At 45.9% G+C, this 22,867-nt stretch overlaps 2 protein-coding genes across 4 annotated transcripts in view; one reads left to right on the top strand and one right to left on the bottom strand.

Annotated features, from left to right (window-relative positions):
* SHPK (sedoheptulokinase) lies at positions 1 to 15,339 on the bottom strand. Its single transcript, XM_003431356.5, has 7 exons — positions 14,989 to 15,339; positions 11,752 to 11,893; positions 7,503 to 7,686; positions 5,511 to 5,663; positions 4,213 to 4,388; positions 2,869 to 3,069; positions 1 to 415 (listed from the first exon to the last, which is right to left on the bottom strand). The coding sequence occupies exons 1-7, from the start codon at positions 15,148 to 15,150 to the stop codon at positions 15 to 17; spliced, it is 1,419 nt and encodes a 472-aa protein (XP_003431404.2). The 5' UTR covers positions 15,151 to 15,339; the 3' UTR covers positions 1 to 14.
* CTNS (cystinosin, lysosomal cystine transporter) overlaps positions 9,922 to 22,867 on the top strand; it is a 24,582-nt gene continuing 11,636 nt past the window's right edge. Inside the window, exons 1-3 of one of the 3 annotated variants that reach the window (XM_007672530.3) lie at positions 9,922 to 10,002; positions 18,572 to 18,651; positions 21,085 to 21,163. In XM_007672530.3, coding sequence (XP_007670720.1) covers positions 18,588 to 18,651; positions 21,085 to 21,163 — 143 coding nt within the window. In that variant the 5' untranslated portion in view covers positions 9,922 to 10,002; positions 18,572 to 18,587. Of the gene's footprint in view, positions 10,003 to 15,390; positions 15,491 to 16,779; positions 16,887 to 18,571; positions 18,652 to 21,084; positions 21,164 to 22,867 lie in introns of those variants that run through there. The other 2 variants (XM_007672529.4, XM_029082574.2) reach the window with 2 other exon arrangements.

Below are 22,867 nucleotides of genomic sequence, written 5' to 3' on the forward strand. Positions count from 1 at the left end.
TTAGCGTCCTGTTTTTAGTTTAGTTTCTCTTGAAGCATGACAAGAGCAGCACCTAGGGCTGCGTCCACATCCCGGCCAAAGAATACAGGGACCGGAAAAGCTTTCTCCACTTCCTGCCTCAGTACCTCATTCCGGGAGAGCGCACTGCCACTCCCAACCACTCGCTCCACGCCCCACTCTCTCAGCTGCTGAAATGGAAGCATGGTCTGAAGGTTGTGAATGATGCCCTGGCACAGGGCTCTGGTCACATGACCGAGGGAAAGGTTTGAGGCAGCAATACCAGTCGCTGAAGCCAGTTGATCCGGCACATGTCTCTCTCCGGATATGGTCGGGGTGATGGTGAGGGTGGTGTCCATCTGGGTTAAGGCTGCTTGGATCATTTGTGAATACACAGAGGATTCCAAAACTTCCAACCCTGCCAAAAACAAATCAGCATAATGTAAATCTGTTCTCCACCTTCCTGAACCCTCTCTTGTTGTGATTCGCCATGGGACGAAGATTTCACAGAAGGAGTTACTAGCCTATTGTTAATTGCTTTTTAAATTCTTGTTCTTTACTTTTTGCCACCAATTGGTCAGCCGGGGAGATAGAGCCTTCATTCATCCTGCTCTGATCCAAGGACACTTCTGGAGTTTTGACACCACCAATTCTAGTAATTGCCCAGCTCTCTGGGAAAATCCAGGCTGTGTTTACTAAAAAGGAGACAAGCCAAGGAAAAGCTCTAAACATTTGGAACTTGAACTTGCCAATGACTTAGTTAGGATATGCTGCTGGCTGCACCACTTATGACTAAGTCAGCAGGTGAAGTTTTTTATTTTTGGTTTTTTGTTTTATTGTATTTTTTAAGCATTTACTATGTGCCAGGCACTGTATTAAGCACTGGGGTAGATACAAGCTAAGCAAGTTGGACAAGGTCCAAGTGCCTCATAGGGCTCACTGTCTTCATCCCCATTTTACAGAAGAGGTTACTGAGGCACATATAATCTAAGTGACTTACCCAAGGTCACACAGAACTCAAGTGGAGGAGCCGGAATTAGAATCTAGGTCCTTCTGACTCCCAGGCTCATGATCTAATAATAATAATGTTGGTATTTGTTAAGCGCTTACTATGTGCAGAGCAATGTTCTAAGTGCTGGGGGAGATACAGGGTCATCAGGTTGTCCTACGTGAGACTCACAGTTAATCCCCATTTTACAGACGAGGTAACTGAGGCACAGAGAAGTTAAGTGACTTGCCCAGAGTCACACAGCTGACAAGTGGCAGAGCCAGGAGTTGAACCCATGACCTCTGACTCCCAAGCCCAGCCTCCTTCTACTAAGCCACGCTGCTTCTACCTGCTAGGCCACAATGCTTCCCCACGGAAGTTTGCTGTGTGACGCAGACATTCAAGGGCTGAAAGGAGGAAGAATAACAGAATGTCCTACCCAACTGGAGAGCTCTGAAGGAAGACCACCAAGCAATTATGCCCAGATAGATCACTGTGTCATAAACCTACCCTAAATCCACACCAATCCATAAGATTCCCAAAAATAGAACACAGACTATAATACAAAGTTCCAGAATTAATGCATTGTCTCTAATTTGAGACCCAAATAGTCTCCAAAGTGCTGACCCACTGCACAAGCTGACCTGCTTTTTCCATCCAATAGGCCTTTCTGGAAAGATGGGCGGAAGAAAGGTTTCATCCATTTCCTTTTACATTTGAAACTCAATCCAACTTCTCCTGAGACTGGCTGAATACACATGCCCATTAATGTTTCTACACCCTAACTTGGGCCCAACTATTCCTGCCCCCGGTGGCAGGAAAATAGATGGAGCCCAAAGACATGGCCAACCTAGAAATCACCAATTCTTCATGAGCTACGAGACTTGTGGGTTTTAGCAATCTCAGCCCTTGCCCTTTTCAAATTGATTCCGCCCAGAATCTCAGATCCAAGTGCTCCGCTAGAGTTATACACTTTTGGGGAAATGTGTTTCTGCAATTACAAGGTCTGGAATATAAAGATGATAATAGAGCCGTGCAAGTACATAATGACCTCTAACTTTCAGTCGAAGCACCAGTTAGGGAGTAAAGTCAGCCCTGAGGAACTGCAAGAAACACAGAATTGTAGAGTGGGCAGAACCCAGGGCTGCAGAAGAGGGGACTAAAGCACCGTTCCCACCTCAGCCATTTGACTTATGTGGCCTTGGTGTCCTGCTTCCACAATTTGAGGTTAGTTTTCCCAGGAGAGATTAAAATCTCTCTACCTTAACAGAATATTGTGAGGATCAACTGACCTCAAAACTGCTCTGGATCTGAACAGTTGCTATGATCTGACATGCATGGGTAATACTACATCTGCTACCCAGCCCTGTGAATGCCTTTTTTCCAGCTTCTATGGTGCGATGGAGAGCAGAAGGAGTTCTCTTAGCAGTGGGGCACAGGTGTCTATCATAGTCCTCACCCCTCTTTGCCCTGCTCACACTGACTTGGCTAACTGATGTGCTCAAAAAGTGAAAACAAAAAAGAGAGCCCACGAATGAGAAAAAGTCCATTAAAAAGTCACATATTATGGGAAAGGTGGCAGGTGCTTTTTAACATCACAAATTATCTCCTTCTCCAGGTGCTAATATACCACTCTCCAACCTAGGGCTAAAAATAACACAGACTCACTTTGTGTTTTCAAATTTCAACCTAAGGAGCCCGGAGCCAGGAAGTTTTGGGCTTAGACATTAACTGCATATATTTCCTTTAGATGAGGAAAGGCCCAGCTCCACAAGGAGTGCTCCTCTGGGAAGAATGACAAGCACAATCACTCTCCGACGCCCACACACAGCCTCCCTGCTAAACTCTGCTGGGAAATCTGGATCCTTTGGGAAATACTTTACCTAGCTCTGCCGTCCACTGCAACAGCATGCTGACAAACGTCGCCAGCACATTGCCTCCGTTGAGAGATGCTGCCACGCCCAAGTAGCTCCCACCGAAGTAGGGAAAGTAGGCAATCGGTGCTGAGGGGTCTGGGGTCTGGGTGGGCTGGAATCCAGACGGCATGGCGGCTGACAGCTGAGCAGAGGTGCTGATGTTGAGAACTAAGTCCGAGAAGTAAGAAGAGATTAGATTCTTATAACAGCAGCAGGAAAAAAAAAAGAAAAAAAGTGTTGGGTCCCAGAGCCTTGTCTGGCTAAAATCCAAGCACAACGCTCACATAGGGAGCCCCAGAATACCTACTGGTGATCAAATCAATCAATCAGTGGTATTTGTCAAACACTGTGGTCAGGGAATGTGTCTGTTATATTGGTATATCGCACTCTCCCAACCACTTACTACAGTGTTCTGTATACAGTAAGCGCTCAATAAATATGACTGACTGTTTTATATGGTATTTGTTAAGCACTTACTATGTGCCAAGCGCTGAACTAAGTGCTAAGGTAGATACTGGATAATCAGGGTGGACACAGTCCCTGATCCATATGGGGATCACAGTCTAAGTAAGAGATGGAGAGAGTACTATTCAGGATCTGTTAGGGGAGTTTGAATACAAAACTTTTGGTGTGTTTTTTAAGTATTAGATTGATCTGGAACAGATGAAGTGTTTTTCCCAAGATTGGCTTGGGACAACTGGCAACTCTATTTCACCCGTCCCTTCCACCACACTGCTTGCTCTTCTGAACTCTGGGGATGGCCTTACTGCCCCAGAAAGCAGCAGCAGGGTGCGGTGGACAAGCTCTCACCGGGATAGCCTCAGCAGACTGAAAAATGGACCAAGGCTACATAGTGCCTGCCTGCAAGGGTCATCCCTGTTAACATTCACTTACACTTGGCATTGATTTGACCTGGGAAGAGTGAGGAAAAAAAAGTTTTCTCTAGGAAAAATATCTTCCAATATCATCTCCCGGTAAAGGTGCTAATGAGCAGGAAATGAGGGGAGGAAGGAGAGGAAGCAGCAAAGAAGCTGGATAATTTTTAAAATTGGATCACTGTCCTCAGGATCAACAAAAATTGGTTGTATTCCAAACCTGGTTTGAGAGCAGAGACTAATTCAATTAAAAACAAATACCCATTCCTAAGGGAGAAGCAACTCTGGGGAATTTCTTCACCCACATCCTCTTTCAAGAGGACAACTGGAAAGCAGACCACCAGGAAAGAGAGATCTTCAAAGAGCCCCAGAGCAGTGAGACCTGGGTTCTAAATCTCTCTGTCCACTGACCCCTTTCCGAGCCCTGCAGCATTACCTGCATCCGTCCTCTGGGTCATACAGGAATAGACCGAGCACTGGAAATCCCCCAGAGCCACTCCCACTTCGGTTCCTTTTGGGATCCCACACCAGTCTTGAGATGTTCGACCTGCCACACTGCCAGGTGCTGCGAGGTCAGGGAGCAGGTGCACGGGAAAGCCAGAGCGGCTCAAACTGGAATGCAACAATGGACACTCATAAGAGTTTGGGTTGGGCCAGCAGGAGCAGCCATGTGGGAAGAGGTAGGGGATTGAGCTATGAGATAACCTCTGCTTAGGGGTGTATAAAAATCTATCTCCAACTCACCTTCTGCCTTAGTCTTCTTCCAAACAATTAGACAAGTCACAGGTTTGAAAAATACCCCCATTTTGGCAGGAGAGGAAGCAGATTTATTTCCTAGGAGGAGATGGACAGAACCAATGTTCGCTCCCTGAGTAAAGGAGGCTTAGGAGCTGGGCAGAAGCAATTAGACTGATGGCCTCACATGACTAACCCGAATGGCCATTTTTCTGAGGGTAGCTATTTTAAGTTACAGTGCCCAAGGAGTCGTTAGCAAGTCAATACCCAAGAAGGAACGATTTCAAAGCCATTACTTTTTTTTTGAAGCAAACAGCAAACACATCAAGGTTAGTGAAAATGGCACAACAACTCAAAATTGCTTTCTCCGTTTTATGGCATGCTTAGAAGGTCCTTTACCTTCCCTGCCTGGAGGTCTTTAAGAGCTCAGTGTCTTGGCCCTGAAGGAAGGAAGAGGATTTTATAGGATTCTAGACCTTGCTCCAGAAACGGTATCCTTAAAGAGCATCCCTCAAGTCTAATACTTCCCTTGCTTAGTTGTACTGAAAAAGAAAATGTGTACTTCATTATTATCAGACCAAATTCCGTGCCAGGTGCTGTGAAGAACTTAGGAGTAAACAACTCCTTCTTAAGCTTAGGTAAAAGCAAGGTGCTCCCCTGGCAGTTCTAGGAACTGGTATCCTCTAAGGACAGTGGCAGGGGTGAGCTCTGAAGGGCTGGATCCCAAGGTGAGAGATCTAGCAATTTAGCTGTTCAGCTGCCCCAGTTTTTCCTCTCCCCCGACCCATGGCTCACTGCCATCTCTGGGCCAACCCACTTAAATTAGTTAAGAGGGTTTTGGGATCCTAAACACCTGCCCTACTGGGATGGGGAAAAGTGGCCCCCCCACCCCCACCCCTCAATCACTTTAATAGCTAGGGAACAGATCCCAGTTGTCGGAACAGACTTCAATACATGAATTACCCATGACAGAGCTCAGCCTATTATGACTTCACTCACATTTCTGAATTCCATGTCCTACTTCTGGTACTGAAATAACCCCAGCTCGCGGCATTCTGGTCAGACATCAGGGGTTTCTTCAGGCCACACAACATCGCCACCACGTAGTCATGGATGGTCCCAGCCGCGCTGTAGGACGTCAGAAACTCTGGGCTGTTTCACATAACCCCCACAAAAAACAAAAACAAAAAAACTCCAATGAGGTCAAATATCTTCCTGAAAAATTGTACTGTCTTTCATTGGTAATGAAGTTGTGGAATTCCTGGAGGGGAGTGGGGACTGGCTAGAAGGATAGGCATAGCAGCCATAACTAGTCTGCTCTCAGCGGCTGGTCCAGTGCTGGCTGCCACAGGGATTTGCTCCCAGCCATCTGGAGCAGAGTTTCTGGGAGCAAACTGGCTGGGGAAGGGAGTGGTTGGCAATTCCAGTCGGAGCCAGGGCGGTTTGGTGATTCTTCTGGGGGTGGGAATCTGGGGGAAAAGAAGGAGCTGACTTTCCATTCCCAGTCACACAGTAGGCCCAATCTTGCTCAGCCGCCTGCTCTCTCAGAAATTGGAAAGTGGAGGGAGACCAGTGCAAGATGACCTAAGTCCTTCAATCCCCATCTCTAGCCATGGGCTCTGGGAAGCTGGAAGAGAGGATTTAGGTCAGGCCCTTGGGGTGAGAAGCCAGTTACTGCCTCCAATTCTCACTGCCTCCAGCAATTGGCACCCACAGAACAGAATGCCAGTCCAACAAATTAACTAAGCCAGCTGGTGATGTATTTTATCATTCAACTTCCTTTGCAGGAGCTCAAAACACTTTACTTCTTCTCATGGCAGGCCTGAATGGAAGGACTGACCAAGTGTGACTCCCCTGACAGGGAATATTATACTCTCCCCTTTCAGAGTGAGGATTAAATTCCAGGTCACTATGAATCATTCGATGGTATTTATTGTGCGCTTACTGCCCGCAGAATACTCTGGGCAGAATAAGTGTCAGTCAAACATATTGAGCACTTACTGTGTACAGAGCACTGTACTTGGGAGTACTTGGGAGAATACAATAAGATTCTGTTGACACGCTCCCTGCCCACAACGAATTTCCGCTCTTCATCTCACATTGAACTGCAAAATTCAGCAAATGTTCACTAAATCTGCTAAAATAATAAGTGAAAAGACACAGAGCAGCAGGAGACGTAGGAAGAGAACCAGGAGAGAACTGTTTTGGGGCACCAAAGTCAGATGGTGTCTCCAGGAGAAGTGAGTAGATCCAGCCTCTAAAGCAGGAGAGAGGCCAAGGATGGTTTAGATAGTCTCCTAGATTTGGCAAGGAGGAAGTCCTTGATGACCTTGGAGAATGCAGTTTCAGTGAAATGAAGGGGATGGAAATCAGATAATAGAGGGTAATGGATGATTCTAGGAACCAGACACGTGACCAGCAGCAACTGAACAAATGCCATGTGAGGACTTGCTTTAGGCCCTCGGAGAATTCACGAGATGAATTAAGGGAGTGGCCTGGCCTGGAGTCCTCCACCAACAGGAAAAAACAAGACTTGAAAGGGAAAGGACAATGCTCTCCCAGCAGTCTAAAGCAGTTCCTTTACCTCATTTAAATAAATTACATCTATAGGGTTAATGGAGTAGTCCTGGATCCAAAATGGGAACACCACCTACTGAACAAATGCCACCAGAAGAGCTGCTTTAATAAAATTCACTACAGGAATTTAGAGAATGGCCAGTCTTATCTCTATATCTCTCTGCCTCCAGGGCTGGGTTTGTTAGAAATAACTGCTGGTAGACCTTGACTTTTCACTTGTCCTGACCAAGTTATATTTACTGAGCCCTGCTGAACCGGCCTTTAAAGAATTCAGAAGGAAGAGCAGAGTAATCTTGCAATCTGAGCCACAGATTGGAGGACAGTAGCTCTGAATTCATTTCTAGGACTTGCCGCAGACTCCACAACAACTCCCAGGAAACTCCATGACTCTGACTAGAGTTCAGCAGCTTGTACCTGTTCCTCAGATGCCAGTATATTGTTGCACACCCAAATCCAGTGGCCACGCTGAGATGAGACTGAGGTGGTGGAAGGGAAGCCAGGAAACTGCTGCTACAGCGGCCATCTTGCCATGTGATCAGATGACTGACTTCTTTGGGCTCAAATACACAACTAGCTCCACTTCCTTTCCACTCGCACCCTGCAAGGAATGGTAGTTTGGAGAAAAAAAGAGAGTCACGGTGGTTTGGCATTACTCAATCCTAAAATATGACTCATTTAATTAAGCACTAAATCTCATAAACTAACAGTCCCACGATTTTTTAAAGTTAGACTTTATTACAGATAACCTAACGAGATACACTTTCTGGCTTGAAATGAACTTTCCCACAGATTATTTCTAGGATAAAGTAAATCCTGTCCAAGAATAAGAATAAGGGTCCAATAAGGCTTTCTCCCAGCCCCCCAAATGAGAATAGTTCATATCTGAGGCAAGTCTAAAAGAGACAAAATCATCAAGGTTCAGACTTCCATAAAAATTGCTTTGGTTTTCCCCTACTTTATAGTTACTTGATATAGAAATCTCCTCTTCAGCCCCACTCTTAATCTATCACCTTCCCTCAAGCCTAAGAATGGAACTCTGGATTTGGCGTCTGACCTGAGCCTCAAACCCAGCAAAGCTAAACAAAATACTTTGCCAGTGTTTGTGGTGCATTTTATCTTTCTCTCCCTTCCTCAACCATTGCAGTAAGAGTTCTCTTCTATCCCATTTATTCCAGACAAGAATAATGTCTGGAAACCAAATTAACCACAAGGTCAACTCTAAACACACTAAAGGCTGTCATTAAAGTTGTCATTATTATTGAGTCGTTTCCGATTCAAAGCGACCCTGTGGATCTATTTTCTCCAGAACGTCCTGTCTTCTGCCATAATCTGTAACCTAATGATTCTTTCATTATCGTTGTTATGGTCTCCATCTATCTAGTTGCTGGTCTGCCTCTTCCATGTTTTCCCTGGATTTTTCCTAGCATAGGGTCTTCTCCAGAGAATTAGTCCTCCTGATTATGTGTCCAAAATACACTAATCTAAATCGAGTCATTTGGCCTTCCAAAGGTCACTTTGGATTAATTTGCTCCAAAATCCACTTGTTTGTTTTTCAGGCAGTCTATGGTATTTGCAAAAGCCCTCCAACACCACCTTTCAAAAGAATCGATGTTCTTTTTATCCTGTTTTTTCACCGTTCAGATTTCGGATCCATAAACTGTCACTGGAAACATCAAAGGATTGACAATTTGTATTTTTTGTGGCATTTTTACATCAGCATATTTCATGACTTTTTCCAAAGTCTCACTGCAAGTCTTCCTAAAGTTGTCAAGGCATTGTATGAAATGTGGTTGCACCTAAGTCTGCTAAGCAGACACAAGAGGAAAGGAACACTTCTTATTGTCCAGAAGCATGAAAACAAAACAAGTAGATATGTGACTGCCTCAAAAAACATTAAGCAGCTCTCTGTAAAAGCATATCCAGTACATGCCATGGTTTGTATGGCTTGCTTGCATCGCTCCTGGGACAGGTGGAAAGTAAAGTACATTGTATGTACTAGACTCACAAATCATTCAAACTGGGCTGTCTGTCTTCTGGTAATTCAGTTCTGCAATATTTTCAAAGAAGACACCTTTGACAGTGAAGTCTCCCATAAATGTGTGTGTGGCTGAAAAGGCCACCGTGGGATCCACAGTGCCGGCCACAGTGGGCACACAAAAAAGCTGTTAGTTTGTCGTGTGAACGTACTGAATATCTGTAGCACCTGGCACTGTTTTCTCTTTTGCCTCCTTGTCTCTCTTTCCATTTGAAGATTTTGCTCAGAGAAAGCTATTCCCATCTTGAGAGCAGTCACTATCCAGGTCTAGCTCCTAGTTTTCAGCTGGGCTTCAGCACTGTCTTAGGCTTTCTTTTACCTTGTCTTTAAAATGCTCCTTCTGACCTTCTTTGCTTTGGATTTCCTAATTTCAGCAGTTGCTGGTTAACCTGCTATGACTCAGAAGCAGCATGGCCTAGTGGATAGAGCATGTACGTGGGAGTCAGAAGGACTTGGGTTCTAATCCCAGCTCTGCCACTTGTCTGCTGTGTTATCTTGGGCCTCAGTTCTCCTTTTTACCCTCCTATTTAGACTGAGGAACAGGGACTGTCTCCAACCTGATTATCCTATAATTACCCTAGTGTTGATAACAGTGCCTGGCACTTCGTAAGCACTTAACAAATACCATTAACAACAACAAGAAATCATTCTCCTCACCCATCCCACCCGGCATAGCTGTATTAAGGTCTGATGCTAGGTCCCAACTACATTCCAGAACTTCATTGTTTTGCCATAACATGTGTTTTCACTATGCGTTTTGGTTAGAATGTTGATAGGGGACTTAGGGGGCATGTGTCTCATAAGGAGGGGCCAATTGGATATAGCGCACTTCTGTGTCAGAAGAAATCACTTAAGCACCTATGTGTGGTGTCAGAATGGGTGAGTACTACTGCCTGTGTTTTCCATTACATGGGATTTTGTGAGAACGTGCGCTCTGCCTTACAGGAAAACTGGTTGTGTTCAAAGAAAATTAATCTTCCTGAAGATTTCAAAAGGGATTTATTGGCCTCTGGACTACTTTTAAGAAAGGCTTGCTGGATCTTTCTGGGCTTATTATTCCATTCATTCTCTGGCACCCCCAAATAGGATGAGTTACAGAGACCCCAACTGCCCCCTGTACTCCCCACCTTTACCTCCCAACAATCCAACCAAGCCATGGTCTGGGCCTGCACAGCTTTAGTAAAGTGGAGGGCTGAGCAATCAGTCTACTGATCTACTCCATGTAGACAGTCCAAGAGATTATTTCCAACCCAAAATAGCAGTGTGGCCTAGTGGAAAGAGCATGAGCCTGCCAGTCAGAGGATCTGAGTGATAATCCTGGCTCTGCCACTTGCTGCTGGGTGACCTAGGGCAAGTCACTTCACTTGTCTGGCCCTCAGTTTCCTTATCTGTAAAATGGGGATTTAATAACTGTTTCTCCCTCCTACTTGGATTGTGAGCCCCGTGTGATGCGGGGACTGTGTCCGACCTGATTAACTGGATCTATCCCAGTATGTGGAACAGTACATGACACACTGAAAGCGCTTAACAAGTACATAATAATGGTAATAATAATATAGGGGGTTTTGGCTTAAACAACCTGGTAAACCCATCCACATAGAGCAAGTCAACTGAACAACTGCTCAGTCCTCCTTCTGAATAGAGAGGACTGACCTAGGCAATTTGTGTCTGTGTTTAACCTAATAATAATAATAATAATAATGTTGGTATTTGTTAAGCACTTACTATGTGCCGAGCACTGTTCTTAGTGCTGGGGTAGATACAGGGTAATCAGGTTGTCCCACGTGAGGCTCACAGTTAATCCCCATTTTACAGATGAAGTAACTGAGGCACAGAGAAGTGAAGTGACTTGCCCACAGTCACACAGCTGACAAGTGGCAGAGCTGGGATTCGAACTCATGACCTATGACTCCCAAGCCCGTGCGCTTTCCACTGAACCACGCTACTTCTCGGGCTTATCCTGTTTATTTTGCCTCTACCAAAGTACTTGGAACATGGTAAGCATTTAACAAACACCATAATTAGTATGGCTTGTCCTCTTGCCAATTTGCTTTCTTGTAAAACAATGTTCCCGAACATTGCCATCAGCCTGCACTGCTAAGAAATGGGGTAACAGACAAGGTGTCCATCGAGAAGTAAAAATTATATACTTTTGCCTCAAAGATCAAGAGAAGCAGCATGGCCTAGTAGAAAGAGCATGGACCTGGGTTCTAATGCCAGCTCCATCGCTTCTTTGCTATGTGACCTTGGGAGAGTCTCATCACTTCTCCATGCCTCAATTACATCATCTGTAAAATGGGGATTAAGACTGTGAACTTTATGTAGGATATGGCCTGTGCCCACCCTGATTAGCGTGTATCTGCCCCCAGCGCTTCATTTAGTGACTGGCACAGTGTTAGCACTTAACAAATACCTTAAAAACCAGTACAAATGATCAAACAATAAAGGGAAAATCTATTTTTCACTTGCATCCCTTAGTATTTTCCTCCAACCATCAAACTTGTTGCATATATTTAAACACAAAACCTAAGAAGATTTGAAATGTATAACTGCTGGATTCCTCTGCAACGTTTCTCCATCACTGCCTACATGGCTACACATCACAACAGTCCCTTCGCCAGGTGCTACCTTGATTGGTTTTCCAAAACATCACTCCATGCATCTGTCCTGAAATCCCAATGCAACAAACCCTCTGGAGTTGCTGTATCGGGAGAGCAGAGAGACATTCATTCAATGCTTGGATGACCTTCTGCACATCCTGCTCTCTTCCCTGCAAACAAAAATTTAGAAATCAGTTCCCAGGGGCCAGACATGAGGGTCTGGGGCTGACTGGAAGTACTGACTGCTTGATTGATCCAAAGACCTCAAGTTGGTCGACGCAGATACGACTTCATATTGCTCAACTGATGAACCCTCAGCTCCATCAATGGACAGAGAGGTGCAGAGAGACCTGGTCAAGAAGAAGAAGCAAGTAGGAAGGGGTTTTGTTTTTGTTTTTAGTATTTGTACGGTGCTTATTTTATACCAAGCACTATACTATATGCTGGGGTAGATACAAGATCATCAGATTAGACCTAGCCCCTGCACTGCATGGGGCTCACAGTCTAAAGGGGAGGAAAGAACAGGTATTGAATTTCCATTATAGATGAGGAAACTGAGGCCCAGAGAAGTGAAGTGACTTGCCCATGGTCACACAGCAGACAAGTGGCAGGGCTGGGTTTAAGACCCAGGTCCTCTGACTCCCAGGCCTGTGCTCTTTCCACTAGGCCACGCTGCTTCCCTGGATATACTTTCCTCCCCCCACTGCCTAATGGAAAAGAAATGAGGAGTAGGCTTGCTCAGTGTGAATGGGAAACATGTATACAAACTCTGTTGTAGTGTACTCTCCCAAGAGCTTTGTACATACCGTAAGTATTCAATAAATATCAACAATGGACTGATTTAAATCCAGTCCCATCCCGCTGAATCCAACCACAGGGCTGCCCACCCTGGCAAGGGATGAGAGAGCAGAAGCAGAAGGCACACAGTAAGCGCTTAACAGTCCTCTAGACCTTTAAGCTCGTCCTCTAGACTGAAAATTTGTTGTGGGCAGGGAATGTGTTGGTTTACTGTTACCCTGTACTCTCCCAAGCACTTAGTACAGTGCTCTGCACACAGTAAGTGCTCAATTTATATGGTTGACTGATTGATAAATATCATTTAAAAAAAAAAGGCATCCCACTCCTCTGACCTCTCCCGGATCCTTGGACAGCACTAGGAGCTGCCCCAGCCTCAAGGAGAACAGAAGGGCAGTGGTGGCTCTTGTCCTTCAAGTGTGCTAATGAAGTCTGGGTCACATCCCCAGTCTCTGAGCGGGTCATCGTCCTCCCTGTCCCGGGGACTCCAGCAGGGACCATCCAATTCCAGAGGCAGAATGGCTCAGCTAATAGTGGTAAGACACAAGACAGATGCCTGGCTAGACCCCTCCCACCGCTGCTTTCTACATAGAAAGAGACCTATCCGATCAGCAGCGATGCGGCCAATCAACCGTCAAACCCAGACACATAATACAGTCCCGTCCTGTTGAATCCAACTACAAGACTGCCCACTGGCTGACAGACATGAACCCTTTGAGAATCTCAGTGCTACCCAAAATGGCTTGTTTTGGGAGAAAAAATTATCAGTATGGAATTTTACAATTCAAAAAAGTTCCGGCTGGCATGTTTCTAGCAAGCCCAGATAATAATAATGATCATAACTGTGGTATTTGTTCAGTGCTTATTCATGTCTGTCTCCCCCACTCCCAGACTGTAAGCTCACATGGACAGGGAATGTATCTGTTTATTGTTGTATTGTATTCTCCCAAGCTCTTGGTACAGTGCTGGGCAAGCAGTAAGTGCTCAATAAATACGATTGAAAGAATGACTGTGCCAGGCACTGTTCTTAGCACTGGGGTAGATACAAATTTGGCAGGTTGGACACAGTCCCTGTCCCTCATGGTCTTAATCCCCATTTTAGAGAGGCACAGAGAAGTGAAGCGACTTATCCAAAGAAACACAGCAGGCAAGTGACAGAGGCTGCATTAGAACTCACTTCGTTTGTGTCCTAGGCCCATGCTCTTTCCTCTGGGCCACTTTGCTTCTCTGGGGTTGTTTTCCTTACAGTATTGTTCACCTATGGCTTATGCTTATGTCTTTGCCTACATCACAATTTACAGAGAATTTCCAGCACTCAACCTTTGTGGGCACTGCTCAAACACCTAGAGATAAACTCTGCTACTCATTTACTGCTGGGCTTGGGTCAGTCACCAACTCTATGCCTCCATATCCTCTTCTGTAAAATGGGATAACAATAGTAGCTCACCTCACAGGGTAAGGCCTCACTAACCTAAACAACACATAGGATTCTACAAAGAGAAAACAGTACTTGTGAAATGGCTCTTAGGAAAAGATGATGAATATTATGGGATTGAAGCAGTATGGCCTTTGGGAAAGAGCACGGGCCTGAGAATCAGAAGACCTGGGTTCTAATACCAGCTCTACCACTTGCCTCCTGAGTGACCTTGGCCAAATCACTTCACTTCTCTGTGCCTCAGTTTCTTCAACTGCAAAATGGGGATGAAATACCGGACTGTGAGCTCCATGTGTGTTCGACCTACTCATATCTACCTCAGTGCTTGACAAATAATATAATTTTTGGAACAAATGAAGTCCAGAGCCTGGACCTCTGCTAGGGAAATAGTAGTGGTAAAGTAGCGATGGGATTCGTGTATTCTCCCCCAAGCTGAACTTCAAGGACTCTGACACTCTAGGAACAATGGCCCTCATCTTAGGAGAGTGAAGTAATCATCATGTTCCCACTTAGCAGCTTCTGATGCAAATGGGCCAGAGAAGTAAGAATTTCTTGTCATGAAGCCCAAGTTGAGGAACATCTGATCCTCAGATTGTCATAAGCAGCGAGATACATTGCAGGTGGTGTCGAGCAAAGCTGCTGGCGCACAGATTTTTCTGCAGTTCAGCAGGAGACCCATCATTTCCTTACTTTTCAAGCCAATACATTTAAATAACTGCCATCCTGTCTTCTGCTTCACACTCCAACTGGACTGAAGTATAAAGTTATTCACTGTGCAGAAAATGGCATTAAGCATCATGAGGTTCCTTGCCCTAGTTATTCCTGCTTCTCCCGAGCCAGGCTTCCAGATGCAAGGAGTATAGGTCACCAGGCTGTTCTGGGCATTTTACTTCTACTTTTGCTTCTGGCTGACCTGACCTAGCCCCTTTCGGGGCACCCCAAGGACTATAATATCACCCAGATGCTACTAAGAATTATAAGGCTGTCCACTTTCCATCTGGCCAGTGCCAAAATAAGGTATACCCACTTTCTCACCTTTGGCCCAACAGCCGGGCTTGCCACCTCAGCCTGGGACCCCCTGGTACAGCTGGCGGTCACCCGGGGCTTCTGCTCAGCTCCCCCTGCCACTTCCACCAGGGTGGCCTTGACCGATGTGGTGCCCAGGTCGATGCCCAGAAGCAGGGAGGGGGCAGCCATGGCACTAGAAGCCCAAGGAAGGCCTACTCACTTCAGGGCCAAAGCCCAGGCCTCGGCTGTCACCTGCAGTCTTGAGCAAAGTCCAGAAAGGGGCTTGACTGAGGGCGGGGAGGAGGAGGAGGGAGGCGATGAGGTCCCTCCCACTTGGTTAAAAGAGACTCTCGGGGCGGGCCCCCGCCGCACCCTCCATGACAGCACGGGGAGCCCGACCATCGCCATCCCATTGGGCGAAGAGGGCGGGACTTAGTCGATCACATCCGGCCAGCTGAAGTAGCCAGGAGGGGAGGGGACAAGTCCCACCGAGCCCCAGTGGTCAGACAGTCCCTACTCTCCGCGCTAGGTGAGTTCCCCGTTCCCCAGACCCCGGAGCCTTCTGGATTCCGCCACCCTTCCTTCCCTAGCGACCATTCGTTCGGAAACTACAATTCCCAGCGGGCTCCGCGCCGCCCGCTGCCTTGGTCCCCGTGGCGGAGCGGGCGCGCTGCCTGCCGGGAAATGTAGTCCGCTCCAAGACCACCCCGGGCTCTGTGACTTCCCGGTGCCGGAGCCCCGGAGTTCGGGTGGGGGGTCCCGTTGCCCCGCCGGCCGGAGTGGGACCCCAATAAGTTCCCCTTGGTGTAGAGGCTTCCCTTTCGTTAGGCTTCGATCGCAAGGGTTGCAGCGGATAAAAATCTCTGGGCGGGAGGCCACCGGACGCCCCAACGTGCTGCCCGGGGATAAGAGTTTTCAGGGCTTTGGCTCTGGAAAACCGGGGGCTGGAGAACGATTTGGGGGGGCACCCCCTGCGACCCCCTCCCTCTGCCCCCCAACCCCCGAGCTCGGCGGAGCCGAAACTCCGAGAAGCTTGGAGAAGCAGCGTGGCTCAGTGGCAAAAGCCCGGGCTTGGGAGTCAGAGGTCATGGGTTCTAATCCCGACTCTGCCACTTGTCAGCTGTGGGACCTTGGGCAAGTCACTCACCTCTCTGTGCCTCAGTTACCTCATCTGTAAGATGGGGATTAAGACTGTGAGCCCCACGTGGGACAAACTGATCACCTTGTATCCCCCCCAGCGCTTAGAACAATGCTTTGCAGCTAGTAAGCGCTCAACAGATGCCATTATTATTGTTGTTATTAAACTTTTTTCCAGCCAGCGGCTTCTCCCCAGCTCTGTTGCAGAGCACTCTCCCAAGCGCTTTCTACAGAGCTATGCATAAAGTAATAATAGTAATGGTATTTGTTAAGCGCTTACTACGTGCTAAGCACTCTTCTAAGCACTGGCGTAGAGATGAGATCGTCAGGTTGCCCCACGTGGGGCTCACGGTCTTCATCCTCGTTTTACAGATGAGGTCCCGGAGGCCCAGAGAAGTTAAGCGACTTGCCCGAAGTCACACAGCCGACAAGGGGCGGAGCCGGGTTTAGAACCCACGACCTCCGACCCCCAAGCCCGGACTCTTTCCACTAAGCCATCGTTACTTCTCGTACAGTAAGCGGCTCAATAAGTAGGATTTGATTGATTGATGGATTCCCTTCCCCCGGAGGGAGGAAGCGTAAACTCTTGCCCCGCCTCGGAGGGGGTGAAAAGGGGATGTGGTCGTTGGCCTGGGAGGAAGCCCACCTGTGGGTCACCTGTGCTGCTCTGCTGCGGCTTGGTCGCCAAACAGCTGTTGGAGCCCCGGGCTACTTGCCCCTCCCTCCTTCCTTCCCGATCCAGGGTCCGGGCATTTCCAGGGGAATGTGCCCCGGAGGGAGGTGGTCAGGTAAACGCAGCCGCCCCGACATACACAAACACAAAATTGGGGCTGGAGAGATCAATCGATCAAGAGTATTTTTTTTAAGCATTTACTATGTGCAGAGCACTGTACTGAGCGCTTGGGAGAGTAGAGAAGCAGCGTGGCTTAGTGGAAAAAACACGGGCTTGGGCGTCAGAGGTCACGGGTTCTAATCCCAGCTCTGCTGCTTATCAGCTGTGTAACCTCGAGCAAGTCTCTTAACTAATCTGTGCCTCAGTTACCTCATCTATAAAATGGGGATGGAGACTGTGAGTCCTACGTGGGACAACCTGATGACCTTGTATCTACCCCAGCACTTAAAACAGTGTGTGGCACACAGTAAGCGCTTAACAAATACCAACATTATTATTATTATTATTATTACAGGGCAACAGAGTTAGATGATACTTTCCCGCCCCACCGCGAGTTTACCTGTTAGGGTATTTTTGCAGAACCTGAAGGGAAGGGAATTGAAGCACCCCAAGTTCACACCTGCCCCCCCCCCCCCCCCCCCCCCCCCCCCCCGGTAAAGCCTCCTTTGGGTTTGGGTTTGAGGCACCAGGATGGTCAGAGGCGAAATGGAGAGGGGCCGGTGTGCCCTTCTGCGTGTTTGGGGTGGATCCTTATGAGCAGGGAATGTCTGTTAACTGTTATTGTACTCTACCAAGTGCCGTACAGGGCTCTGCAAAGAGTTACCATTGATTGATTTGATTTCCCATTTAAAAATGAATAGGGGCCCTTTCCAAAATATCTCCTAGCTTTCTGGGTCAGCATGTAATCTGAATCCCAGAATGGCCTTAAATAATTAATCCTTTGCATCCTTCTGGGGACACCCACCTTTGGAGAAAACCGGATCAAATCCAGAGGGCCCCTGTGAAATGGGGATCCCATGGGGTTTGTGCCGAGTTGATGAGCCAGAAAGGCAGCCCAGGAAGTCAGTGTGAGGTTAGGGCAGTTGTTAGTGGAGTGGGGCAGGTGTTGCCTGGGGCAGTGCCCAGTCCTCAACTTCCAAGTATGTGGTGGAACTAGAGCAACAGGGATTCAGGTTTGAAGGAACGTGGCCCAGTAGAAAGAGCATAGGCCTGGGAGGCAGGACTGGGTTCTAATCCCAGCCCTGCCACCCATCTGCTGTGTGACTGACCTTGGATGTGTCACTTAACTTCTCTGTGCCTCAGTTTCCTCATCTGTAAAATGGGGATGAGATCCTACTCCCTCCCCCCAATTTAGATTATGAGTCCTAGGTGGGAGAGGGACTGTATCTAACCTGATTATCTTGTACCTACCCCAGTGCTTAGCCCATAGTAAGCATGGAACATATTTTATAATTATTATTGTACTCTCCTAACTGCTTAGTACAGTGCTCTGCCCATAAGTGCTCAGGAAATACCATTGATTGATTGAAGGATGAGAGATCATATGTCAGACCACTGGGACTTCTTGGAGCTCATACCAATAGATAATGTGGGTGGAAGGGGTGGGACAGAGATCATGCAGGGCTTAGAGGTCACAAAGATAAGTAATTTACCTTTTCTTTACTGATGAGGAGAGTTGCTTGCATGAGGTTCTGTTCAAAACAAGGTAAGAATGGCTGAAGAAGTATTCAGACCTTTATACCTTTATACACCGTCAGCTGACTTGTTTTTGGAATTTCTCTTTTGTACTTTTTTTTCTAGTTGTCTGAAGTTCAAGATGGTGAAAAGATGGACACTTCTCTTTATGGTCTGTCTTTCACTCAAGTGGCAAGAACAGTGTGGTAAGTTTGGAACTGGGAAGTTAAGGTTAGATCAGATATGATTGTAAGGGCAAAAAAAAAAAAATGGTAACAGACTTGAGGAATATTTGTGGTTAAAATTTCAAGTCAAATGTTTCCCAATATAGAGCTATATGAAACAGTCAATAGAATTTGTTCTTCATAGATCTTATCATTTTAATCAATATTTATTGAGCACCTTTTTGCAGAAAAGCCTCACTAATGTATTTAAACACTATTATCAAGTACCACCCTTATATCTGACCATTTTGATAAGACAGAAGTTGTTTTTTCAGATCCCCTGAGCAGATATGCAGACTAGAACTCCTTTTTTAGGTTTGAGTTCTTTACCAAGTTAAATAATGGGGGTCTTGATGCCCCAATATATTAGGAAAATAGGTTTTCCAGATCTGCAAGTAAAATGCTCACCAAGATGATATATTAAGACGGTTTGGACACCACACCTTTAATTCTGAGTCAGGCTTTGTGTTTTCAAGAATCACTTGGAAAAAACACCAGTGATCAGTAGAATTGAAAACTTCAGAGAACCACTTTCCCGGAATCCAGATTGAACTCGCATGAGTGAAATGAATATTAAAGTTGATTGCCAATATGTACATTCAGAGATTATTTTCCAGCAAAGTTAAGTATGAATGCTGTTCTTACACTGCTTCTCCTTTTTCCCTTTGGCCTTATTTCATTTGCCCAGTGACAAAGGCCATTTGGGATCATTAATAAGGTGCTTCAAGGTTCTGTTTGTCTCCAGCTTTCTTTGGGTAATTATCTTTGAGTCCAGTTATCTTTGAGATTTATGAAATGTAAACAATTTGGCTCTTCTACCCCAGTTGTAGGGAATGGCTAAAGTCAGCCCACTCACACCATGGAGCAGAGTTGCAAATTGTAACTTCCTTTAGGAAGTCATGTGCTACTGTTCAGTTCCCGCTTAGTCCCGGGCAGTGTGAACAGCCAGCTTCTCCAGAGCCCTGGGCCAGAGAAATCAATGGTTCACCTGACCTACAGCACACGTGTTTCATGACCCTGAAGGGATTAAAAATTTTCACTAACCTGTAGCAACCTGGTGAACCTGTTTTTCTAACTGTGTCCCTGGTTAAAATGTTCCAGAGAGGAAATAGGCTTAAAGGATAGTGTGAAAGATTTAGCTTAGGCATTAGGGACAATTTCCTGACAGTGATTATTGTTAAATATTGAAAAGGGTACCAGAGAGAAGTTGTGAAATTGATTAAGCAGGCCTCATAAGTCAGAATGGAAACAAGTTTGTGGAGATCACCCACTTGGGCTGTTACTTCACATGTGTAAATCCTGTCCCCCCAAAACTAATTTTACAGACCTCTCTGCTAAAAAGTCCCATTGTGCTGCAGGCCATCTGGAAGGTAAAACTGAGAGTCAAGCTTATATTCCAGAGTAAAGGTAGCAGGAACTGAAGGAGAGGAACTTAGTAAAATCTTGGTTGGGAGGCACCTGCATTCTGACAGTCAGGTGACAGAAGGGTGTATGGAAGCACTGTCTTAGAAGTTTGAATTGAGCCTGTGATTTCACAAGCTTCTGGCTTTGGATATTAAAGCAACTATAACCATTAGCAGTTCACATTTCCAAGCTGGTAGCCTATTGAATTGAACCACACTGTGGCCTCCAAAGCTGTAGCTAGCCTCATTGGTTTAGCACCTTTGCATGGGTAGAGAGGGATAGAAGGTAATACAACAGGCTGAGGATAGAAAGAAGCAACTCTTCTCTGATCCCTTCTTCCCCACAAAAGTCCTACCCCACTCTTGGTTCTCAAGCAACTTAGATGGGGGCCCTAGGGACTGGAGTTTTGCTCAGAAAAGACAAACTGGGGTTGGGTCTGTTCTGGCCCATCCACCTCTGTGTCCTGCCTCCTCAGCATGGTGATCTCTGGCTTGTCCGAGCACTGTTCCTATTCATATACTGAAACCCCAGTGTATATGCAGAGACCGCACACCTCAGTAATACATAATGCATGTTCAAAGAATCACACGTGTTACTCCCTCCCCCGACCCCCTTTTCCTCACTTCTTTCCCCTACAGAAATCATGTCAAGACCAAGTAGTCCTGATTAAAGAAAAGAGCTGGGCTAAGTGTGTGCCCTACCCTGTCAGATTTGAAGCAGGCAAGAGATTTTTCTCTCAGACACTCATGGATGCTATAGCACCACCAGAATTGTCTGATTCAAACTGCAAGACAACTCTGCTATTATATACCAGGCTGTAGTGGTCCCCACACCCAATATTAATTCAAGCTCTGATTCTCCTGCCTGTGAGATCACAGCTTGGGACATCTGCTTTATGCCATTATACAGTTTTCTGATTATTATCTCCATTATTTTGACAAATCAAACTCTGCTGGTGTTTGCAGTTATTTGTTTGTCTTTAGAATGAGTTACATCCTGTTGTCCTTACAGATGCTGCTGTCCATCTCACATTACCTCCAGTGGTGACTCTAGAAAATGGCAGCTCAACGAACGTCAGCATACAGCTCAGGTAAAGTTTTCTGGCCCCAACATTGCCCCCATCCTCCCAGGAGATAGAAGTGGGCAAGGCTCATAAACACCTCACTGGATTTTCAAATAACCTAAGTGTATGGGTTCAAAGGGGCTCTTTTCCCACTAACTGGCAAGTACATCTGAATAGGATGATATTTTCTTAGAAACGTGTAGAGAGAGATGATCTCCAGGGTCTTAGCTCCATAGTGAAACCCAAAAGTTTCTGCAGAGAAAGGTAAATTACAGCCAAGAAATGAGGCATCCTCATTTCACTTGGTTTGCTTGAGTTGGGAAAATGGGTTAGAGAGCAAGGCAGATAACTGATATCTGGCTCGGTTGGGAGCTTTGAACAGTACATATCTTGAATTAAGCAAAGGGTATCGACTACAAGCTTCCAGTGGGGAACTTTATTGGTCATGTTGGCCATGTTTATAAGATGTGCAGTTTAGTTCACATGTCTGGATTCAGTGGCAGTATTTCCTAGGAGTAGAAGTAGGTATTTATTGAGTGCCTACTGAAGACAATCAAATGCACTAAACACTGGGAAAGAAACAACAGAAGCACAAGACATGTTCTTGTCCACTAGGACTTAAATGCTTCACAAGGGAGACAGATGTAAAACTATTTGCAAACAGTGAAATTAAAATGTGTATATATGTACACACATAAGTGCTGAGGGCAGAAATAGGTAGATCTATAAGAAGCAGTTGTTGAGTTATATCACTTGGGATTTGGAGTAAGGAATTGAGGAAGGTTTCTTGGAAGAGATGGGTGTTTTTTTTTAAGATGGCTTTGAAGATGAGGGAGGGTTGAGGTTTGGTGGATTTGGTTGGGGACGAAGTTACAGGGTAGAAGCTCAGCGTGTGCTAGGGGCTAGAAGTAGGTAATGTCACTCCAGCATCAGGTTTGGATTTTATGGCACTTAAGATTTACCCAAAATCAGTTGCACTGGCTTAATAGTTAAGGAACATACTAGTGTTTCTACAAGCAAATCACAATTTTACCGATTCATTTTTTTCTACTAGCATATGCTTCTTTAACACACTTCTTCACACATAAACCTCTACACCTGGACACATGCAAGCATGCACATATATACCTCCTCTTACCCGTAGTTGGCCAAGGTTAAGGGCCAGATTTTGATCGGAAGCAGGGAAACCACCGTACATGGGACATCAGGCAATGAAGTGGTTCCAAAGATCTCACTCCTTATGCATTCTTTATGTACCATACTGATCTATAAGTGTTCGGGATGCTTATGCTCTAGACTGTAAGCTCACTGTGGGCAGGGAGTGTGTCTGTTTATAATATTGTATTCTTCCAAGTGCTTTGTACAGTGCTCTGCACATAGTAAGTGCTCAATAATTATAATTGTCTTATCCCATATTTTTCTGGAACCAACTGGAACAGTTTCTCCTGGCCTTCAGATATTGCCAACTACTCTGAGTGTATTAAAATATCAGGGGATATTACCCAGGCCATTCTGTTATCTAATCTTCTCTTCTGGAGGGTATATCTAGAAATATTTCATAACACTATGTAAAAATCTGTTGGTTGGCCATATCAGTGGGTTTCTTTATAGATTTCACTGTAGTCTTCTACCCGTTTTTAGTCATAACCCAAACCATCTTCTTCCACAATTTCTCTCTCTCACACACACACACACACGCAGACACCCACGCACACACCCACGCCCCTCCCC

This window comes from Ornithorhynchus anatinus, chromosome 17 (assembly GCF_004115215.2).
Source record: "Ornithorhynchus anatinus isolate Pmale09 chromosome 17, mOrnAna1.pri.v4, whole genome shotgun sequence".
In the NCBI taxonomy this organism is placed as follows: Eukaryota; Metazoa; Chordata; class Mammalia; order Monotremata; family Ornithorhynchidae; genus Ornithorhynchus; species Ornithorhynchus anatinus.